The sequence below is a fragment of the Cucurbita pepo genome, chromosome 1, assembly GCF_057944985.1.
Source record: "Cucurbita pepo subsp. pepo isolate OVF chromosome 1, ASM5794498v1, whole genome shotgun sequence".
In the NCBI taxonomy this organism is placed as follows: Eukaryota; Viridiplantae; Streptophyta; class Magnoliopsida; order Cucurbitales; family Cucurbitaceae; genus Cucurbita; species Cucurbita pepo.
The window spans coordinates 10,464,759-10,473,368 of NC_141798.1; the positions used below are offsets into that span (position 1 = coordinate 10,464,759).

The 8,610-nt window shown below is 35.5% G+C and overlaps 1 protein-coding gene across 1 annotated transcript; it reads left to right on the forward strand.

The window, feature by feature from the left end:
• Positions 1-1,248: 1,248 nt before the first annotated feature.
• Positions 1,249-7,330, forward strand: LOC111792853 (Potassium transporter family protein). The gene is made up of 10 exons (XM_023674457.2): positions 1,249-1,518; positions 1,645-1,968; positions 2,360-2,588; positions 2,659-2,907; positions 3,986-4,036; positions 4,256-4,516; positions 4,722-4,774; positions 4,968-5,082; positions 5,204-5,458; positions 6,074-7,330. Exons 2-10 carry the CDS (start codon positions 1,708-1,710, stop codon positions 7,117-7,119), a joined length of 2,520 nt encoding a protein of 839 aa, XP_023530225.2. The 5' UTR covers positions 1,249-1,518; positions 1,645-1,707; the 3' UTR covers positions 7,120-7,330.
• The last annotated feature ends 1,280 nt before the right edge of the window (positions 7,331-8,610 follow it).

The following is an 8,610-nucleotide window of genomic DNA, read 5'->3' on the forward strand; positions in this document are numbered from 1 at the left end:
AACACTAAAGATTTGCTCAAAAGGTTTAAATTTAGTGAAGGTAAAATTGTAAAACTCCCGTGAGCTCATCCACTAAACTTAACAAGGATGATAAACGTAAATGCATGAACATAAAAACTTATCTAGGTATGATTGAATCTTTACTTTATTTAATTGCTAATAGACCTGATATAGTGTTTTGTGTATGTCTTCGTTCAATATTTCAATCTTATCATAAAAAATCTCATTTATATACTGTTAAAAATATTTGTAGATTTTATCGAAAGCTTACTTACCATTATTTGTATGATAACAAAAGAATATTTAAATATTTGTAAATTTTGCTGGAAGCTTACTTACGGTAAAAGTTCGAGAGAGATTTATTAATTTCTTGATAGTTCATAACCAAAGCATAATATATGCTGTTGCTAATTTTTGTGCTCAAATTTTTTTTTTTTTTATCTATTTTTTTTTAAAGTATCACGAACATGTATAAAACAGATATATTATTCTTGATTTTGTAAACTCTAATAATCAATTAGTCAATATATTCCCTACGCCATTGAATAAAGAAACTAGGCAGGTTCATAAGTGTCTTTTTTTAATTTATTATTTAAGGAGAAAAGTAAGAAAATTATTCTTTGCCATCGTGATTTATTAATTATTGTTGGATTATTGTTTCCTAATTTATTAATGCATTAATTTGTAAGAGAGCTAATCTTAGAGTGAAATTTAAGTATAGACTTTATGCTGATATGCTCGTGTATATTAGTATTACCTTTTTGCGAATTTTAAGTTAATTTTGTTTGAAGTAGTTTGTCATCGCAAAAGAGGAAAGATAGTTAGCTTCCTCGCCTTAACTTCAAATTAATTAATTAATATTTTGATGATGTTATACGAACGACTGTTTCAAGCAGATAGTTTATTCACGAGAAGGAGTTCTCACACCCCAGAGAATGTGTACAAGATACCATAGGGGCCCAATATCTCATTCGTGCAGGTCGCTACTTATGCGACAAGGAATTTCGTTACCTTAGGACAGTTAGAGTTACTGCCGCAGGTACTCGGTAGGTTTCCGTTCGCCTACCCCCTCATAGTCCATTAACGGGTAGGGTGGTAAATTTATAGAGCGCCTGCCTCCTCTTAAGACGGGTTAATTACTAATAAATGGAGTATTTTGAAATATGATATATTAAAAAACTATGTGCACTACTTAGCATACCGATTCAACATATTAAAGCTTGAAGACAATCATCAAAATTTGGAAGAAGAACCGATGACAGAGTGACTTACCTTTTACAATACAAACCCTAATCCAGTTCAAACAAACAATTTTTGTTTGAATGTTTGAATGTTTGAATGTTTGAATGTTTGATTAAATTAGAGATAATTTAAAGAGCTATCGATTCAATTATTGAGAGGCGTGGGTGGTGACGATGTGGCTTCATTCAATTATATTTCCAGGACGCAAGATCAGAATAATTGAGTGACCGTGGCAGTTCGCGGCGGGTAGGCCACTAGCCAGGAGAGGAGGCCAAGGTTAACTCCCATTGGAACCTTGATTTTTGTCATTTCCCTACTCTCGTCTCTATCTTCGCTTCGTTTTGCTAAATCCACCATTAGCATTTCCAACACTGCGCATTTCTTGCTGACTTCGGTTTGAAGGTAGCATAGGGAGGAATAGCTGCGGCGGAGGAAAGTCGAGGTCATCCAAGACTTGGTGGAAATATGGAGCAAGAAGATCGGATTGAAGAAGGTAGCTCCAGGTTGCTGCGGAGGAATAGCGTTACTGGCAGCAGTAACGATTACAGATGGGTTGATGGCAGTGAAGTGGACTCCGAGTCGCCTCCATGGTCGCTGTTTGAAGAAAGAGAAAGCGGAGATGGATATGGATCTATGAGAAGGAGATTGGTTAAGAAGCCCAAGAGAGTCGATTCTTTTGACGTTGAAGCTATGGAGATTGCCGGTGCCAACTATCACCATTTAAAGGTATATCTTCTTTCTACCCTTCCAATCCACTTCTCTAACTTGCTCCTGTGAATAAATAGAGCATCTAGTTTTTTGTTCTTCTTTGGCCCGCCACGAAGATAATCGACATATTAAGATCAAATTACCGAGAAAGTGTATATATTCATTGCTTTCTTCTTTTAGTTTTGTTAAAAATATCGTTTTAGGACTTATGTTCATTAGAAGCTGTGGAGATTTGTGAACTTACTTGGTGCTAAACAGTGCAAACAACAATAGCTCTGAATCTTCCACCTGGATTGAGTGATAGCAAAATAACATGTATGTGAATAAACTGTACTGTAGCAGAAAGTAAAAACAAAAAAGATGGAAACAAGCTAAAGCTCTTCAACTGAATTGTTTTGTGTTGAATCAGGATGTTTCCATTTGGCAAACTATTGCTATAGCATTTCAAACACTTGGTGTTGTATATGGTGATATGGGTACAAGTCCATTATACGTCTTTGCTGATGTATTCAGCAAGGTGCATATTGAGGCAGATGTTGACGTCCTGGGGGCTCTATCCTTAGTGATTTACACAATTGCTCTTATTCCGTTGGCAAAATACGTTTTTGTTGTGCTCAAAGCCAACGACAATGGGGAAGGTATGAGCTCAGCAATTGTTTTGTTCCCCTTCCTATATTTCCTTATCATAATTTGTTTTCTTCATTGTAGGAGGAACATTTGCATTGTATTCACTGATTTGTAGGTACGCCAAAGTTAACATGCTGCCAAACCGTCAGCCAGCTGATGAACATATCTCAAGTTTTAAGCTCAAACTACCAACTCCAGAGTTGGAAAGGGCCTTAAATATCAAAGAAACTCTCGAGAAGCGATCATCCTTGAAAACTCTTATATTGCTGCTGGTTCTGATGGGCACTTCAATGATTATTGGGGATGGTATTCTAACCCCAGCCATATCAGGTCTTCGATGATTGCCGTCTCTTTTTTCCTTCCCGTAATAAACCAAAAAATTATTTGTATGTCAAAAGATGCATAATAAACCATAAGAGGAGATTTTTTTATAAAAAAACATCCTGTCTAATTCATGTGTTGACTAGGAAAAAGTCTCGTGCATGAATAGAAGAATTCTTTTACAATCTCACACAACTAAGAAGTTGATTAGATGTTTAACTTCAATGGTTTTATTATGGTTTTAGCTCTATTGCATGTTATTAATTCATTTTTGTGTAAAAATAATGTTGAGTATGATTGTTAATGTTGAGTATGTAAAGACCTGGTCAAATTCTAGACTCTTGAGGATGCTAAGATCACCCCTTAGGGCTTTAGAATAAGGTGAGTGTAATGTTCTCTGTCACCCTGTCATTCAAAATTTCTCTGGTTATTAAGTTCTAAAATTGCGAAGAAGCTGTAAAAAAACAAACAAGCAATGGTATTATCATGAGAAAAGCATATACAATGTTCGAACTTTGGTGTGAAGAGATTAGAGAAGTGTCCCCTGACCAAACATCTTCCATAATCATCTAGTCCTTTCCTCATTGTGGATTCAGAAGTGTTTGGAGGTATGGATTTTTTTTTTTTTTTTTTTTTTGATTTGGATCTAAAACTGATTGCTTCCTCCATCCCATAGTTGCAACAAATGAGTGCCACATTTACAAAAAAGAGCCATGTTCTTCAATCAGATGCTTTCAGTAACTAGCCACCAAGATCCTTTAAATCTGAGATTACCCTCTGGTTCAACAAATGAGAGCCTCCTTTTGATTCTTCATACCCCTTCCCTTCATAAAGCTTTCATGTCCTTTTCCAAAAATGTTGCAATTTTGGCTTGAATTATGGGAAGAGCTAGAAGATGGTGATATTTAAGATCAATTTCCCTCCCATCAAACTTAAGAGGTGTTTACTGTATTTCCTTATTATTAAGTAAACTTTGTTTCACTTTTTTAATTGGACATAAGATCTACATTCCATTATCATTAATTAACTGGCATTGGAAGGTACTACACTGTAATCTTTTTAAAATTCTTTTAACTTTGTACTGCAGTGATGTCTGCTGTGAGTGGTCTGCAGGGACAGATAAAGTCATTCGATACAAGTTGGTACCTTTCCTTTCTTTCTTATTCATGTATTATTACTGTTCATTAAAATTTTATTTGGCATGGCTCAAATGGACTATTAAATTTTGATTTGGTGTCGATTAGAGTCAATCTAAAGAAATATGTGGCTAGAATGCAAAAGGGTTCTTCTGCTTATTGAATTTTCACACTACATTATAGAAGTTTAATTATGTCCTCATAATTTCTCTTGTTTGCAGATGCTGTGGTCGTTGTTTCAATTATAATCCTTGTGGCCTTGTTCAGCATACAGAAATTTGGGACGGGGAAAGTAGGATTTATGTTTGCTCCTGTTCTTGCTTTGTGGTTTTTTAGCCTGGGATCTATTGGAATTTACAATTTAGTGAAGTATGATCTCACCGTTATAAGGGCTCTCAATCCCGCTTACATCTATTTATTCTTCAAGAAAAATTCTAATAACGCATGGTCAGCTCTTGGTGGTTGTGTTTTGTGCGTAACAGGTATGACTTGCCTTCTTCTACCCTCATGTTATCCATCGACTTTTAGTCTGCTCTTGTTTTTAATGTGTTACCTTCAGACGGGGTTCTTTTTTCTATTTATGCTACATTCTGTTAATTATAATCTATTCAATGATGAAGTTGAACTAGAAAAATATAGAGATGGCTCATCTTAACAGATGTAAAACGTTTTATAATGTCATTTTAGGAGCTGAAGCAATGTTTGCTGATCTAGGCCATTTCACCGTGCCAGCCATACAGGTAAACCATAACCACTCACCCCTCCACCAAAAAAATAAAAAAAAAAAGAAGAAAGAAAGAAAGAAAAAAGAAAAAATACCACCCTATATAAACTCACTGAAGAAACGAGCAAAGAAAAAGGAACTGCTGAATTTTTCCCCTTAATGAATCTGTATTGCTTAAAGCAACTTAAGTTTACGTATATTTTGGACAGATTGCCTTCACATGTGTTGTTTTCCCCTGCCTTCTCCTGGCGTACATGGGTCAGGCTGCATATCTCATGAAACATCCAGAATCTGCAGCAAGAATATTTTATGATTCTGTGCCAGGTGATAATTGTCAATGTGGAAGCATTCATTTACTTCAGTCCATTTATTTGGCTTACTTCGTTTTTGGCAAGTTCTCGTTTTAACTAGCCTGCTTTGGTGTCCTTGGTTTCTGAACAAACAGCAAGTCTTTTTTGGCCAGTCTTTGTGACAGCAGCACTTGCTGCTATGATTGCGAGCCAAGCAATGATATCTGCGACCTTTTCTTGTGTCAAACAATCTATGGCTCTTGGTTGTTTTCCGAGAATGAAGATAGTTCACACATCTAAGAGACGAATGGGTCAAATTTACATCCCTATGATCAATTGGTTTTTGATGATAATGTGCATACTTGTTGTTGCAATATTTCGAAGGACAACAGACATCGCCAATGCTTATGGTTAGGTTCCTTCCTCCCCTTTTTTTTCTCTTATGGCACTACATACGCTTTGCATTTTTGTTGGAGGTGAATGTTATAATCTGTTATCAACCCACGCCCTTGATTGCTCACAAGCAAGACTTTATGTTAAGCCTCCAACAACCAGAACTTCTGTAAGGAGGGCAAAAATGGGAAACAAATGTCGAGTGAGTTAGAGGAAAGCAAGGCAAGTGTGGCGAGATTTATTGACTAAGTATTCAGATGTTGAGAGTTGGACCTCGTTTGATAATCTACGTTGTGGGGTAGCTTGTAGTAGGGGGCATTTCAATGAATTTTATCATCGGTTGGGATTTACGTCCAACACATTATTGATGATTACAAAACTTCGAACGCTTCTGGTAAATGTGCACGGGCAATTTTATTCGTTGTTGATCCATGATGGCACTGTATATTTTGTATGAAATTCTTATCCTTCCATTACCCATGGACAAATGATTCCTTCATCTTGTAGAGACCTACTTAACTGATTTTTTGTTTGTTTTGTTTTGTTTTTTAAACACAAAATATATATATTTTTTTCTGTTTGTATTTGTGATTCCACTTGATTTCAATGCTAATAATTACTTCCTGTTATAGGTATTGCTGAAGTTGGTGTGATGCTGGTGAGTACTGCCCTGGTGACCCTAGTAATGCTTCTGATCTGGCAGACAAATTTGTTTCTTGCGTTATGTTTCCCACTTGTATTTGGATCAGTGGAACTTATCTACTTATCTGCAGTTTTATCAAAAATCAGAGAAGGTGGGTGGTTGCCACTTGCTTTTGCGTCCGTTTTCCTCTCTGTGATGTACATATGGAACTATGGGAGTGTGTTGAAGTATCAAAGTGAGGTGAGAGAGAAGATATCAACGGATTTCTTGTTTGAACTGGGATCTACCCTCGGAACTGTAAGAGTTCCAGGAATTGGTCTCCTCTACAACGAGCTTGTCCAAGGCATTCCAGCAATTTTTGGGCAATTTCTTCTCACCCTTCCAGCCATCCACTCCACAATTGTGTTCGTGTGTATTAAATATGTTCCAATACCCGTGGTTCCGCAAGAGGAAAGATTTTTGTTCAGAAGGGTTGGTCCAAAAGACTACCATATATTTCGTTGCATCGCGAGATATGGCTACAAGGATGTGCGGAAGGAAGATCACCATGCATTTGAGCAGCTTCTGATGGAAAGCCTCGAGAAGTTCTTAAGAAAGGAGTCTGATGACCTTGCCCTGGAGAGCAATTTGAATGAGTTGGAATTTGATAATATTTCAGAGAGGTTGAGGGATTCTTCTCCAACCCCAGGTGGTATTGATGTGAATGAGGAGCTGAGAATTCCATTGATGGAAGAGGCAAGAACTACAAGCTCCGAAGAATCTCTTGGGGCGCGGTTGCCATCCAGCATCATGGCATCGGGTGACGACCCTAGTTTGGAGTATGAGCTATCAGCCCTTAGGGAAGCCATGGATTCAGGATTTACATATCTACTGGCACAGGGGGATGTCCGAGCAAAGAAAAACTCATTTTTTATTAAGAAGCTTGTTATAAACTATCTCTATGCGTTCCTAAGGAGGAACTGCAGGGGCGGTGCAGCAACAATGCGAGTTCCTCACATGAACATCATGCAAGTTGGGATGACTTACATGGTTTGAGGAAACATTATTTTTATTATTACTCTAAATCTCCAGTCTGCTCAGGAACAACTCCTGACTTGGAAAATATTTACAGATGGTTAGGCTGAATAAAAAAGTATGTAGTTTAGTTTTTATGTTGTTTATGAATGACCGACCTACTATTTATTAGGTTAGTTGTGGTTGTAATCTATAGATTTCAATATCTCTTCTAAGTGTTCATTACGCTTTAGTTGTTTTTTTTTTTTTTCTTCAAGCAGTCTGCAAGCTTGTTTTGAAGGTCTTTTAGTGATTCATTATTATTATTATTTTTTTTATTAATTTTATTGCTATAATATTTATAGTTTAATTGAAATGGGTAGTTACAGAGAATGGAGATGTTTTTGGATCATATGTTTGAAGTATGGGAGAGAGGAAGAATAAAGTTAGGAGGCGTAAAAAAAATGATTTTTTCTATAAAAATATTTTTGAATTTATTTGAATATTAATAAAATTTTGAAAGTGGAAGAGTATCATTAAAATGAGACACAAAGTTCAAAGGCATAAATAACGATTTCTATTTCATAAACCAACGATAAGACCATTTTTTAATCATATAATAATTTCTATTTAAGTGACCTAGGGAAAAAATTTAAATTACGAAAACACAAAAATATAATAATTTTACGTGTACAAATTAAAACAATTTTACGGGATAGAATTTAAATAGAGAATAGGAAAAAGATACCAATTTCATAGTCTCCCTACACCTGCGAGGTTTCTGTAAACCAGCAACCTACGATTCATCTGAAAAATAAAAATTAGCAAGAATATATATAAAATAGTCTCTCGTCAAATCTTCTATTATTCATATTCTTTAGGTTATATGTTCTACCAAGACCCTAGAGTTACCTAATTTCATGGCTTGAGTCAACTTAGCCCTATCAGGTTCGTAAGTCATTATACCTACATCACTCATATTCAGGTGATATATACCAAGACTAAGAAATTTGTATACCTCAAAGTTCAATTACAAGGACGAGAGTTAAGAAGTTACAACGAGCTTTGGTCACTTATATTCAAGCTATGGTAAACTTATTAAAAGAAATTCTAGAAGATGTTGGAGTCCTTCCCAACATGTCGTGCAAAGTTGAGCTTTAAGATAGAGATACATTAAATGTATTTTAATTTGCAAAATCATAGTTGAATTTATGGAACTTAGTCCAAAAATGGTTACTAGATAACACATTTCTTGTATTGCATTATTTTAATTGTAATTTCAATATCGTTTAACATTAAGCTAGTTTTAATATGGAGTTAAGGTTATAGTGTAACCCACATCGGTTATCATATTTCATCATTAACAAGTCATTTTAATACGGAGGTTATGTGTATATTTAACTCACATATATTAAGGTTGTCAAATGCTATATAAAGCTTCTTTTCTTTCATTGCAGACATCACATTTTGGAATTGAAAATAATCGAGTTTCTATTTTAGTGTTGTAGAGAGCTAAATTTTTTTACTATGCAA

Excerpts from the sequence above, each read along its gene's own strand:
- LOC111792853 (XM_023674457.2), top strand. The coding sequence starts at position 1,708 with ATGGAGCAAGAAGATCGGATTGAAGAAGGTAGCTCCAGGTTGCTGCGG. Across the intron at positions 4,517-4,721 it reads TTGTGTTTTGTGCGTAACAG|GAGCTGAAGCAATGTTTGCT; the intron begins GTATGACTTGCC and ends ATGTCATTTTAG. Across the intron at positions 5,083-5,203 it reads ATTTTATGATTCTGTGCCAG|CAAGTCTTTTTTGGCCAGTC; the intron begins GTGATAATTGTC and ends CTGAACAAACAG.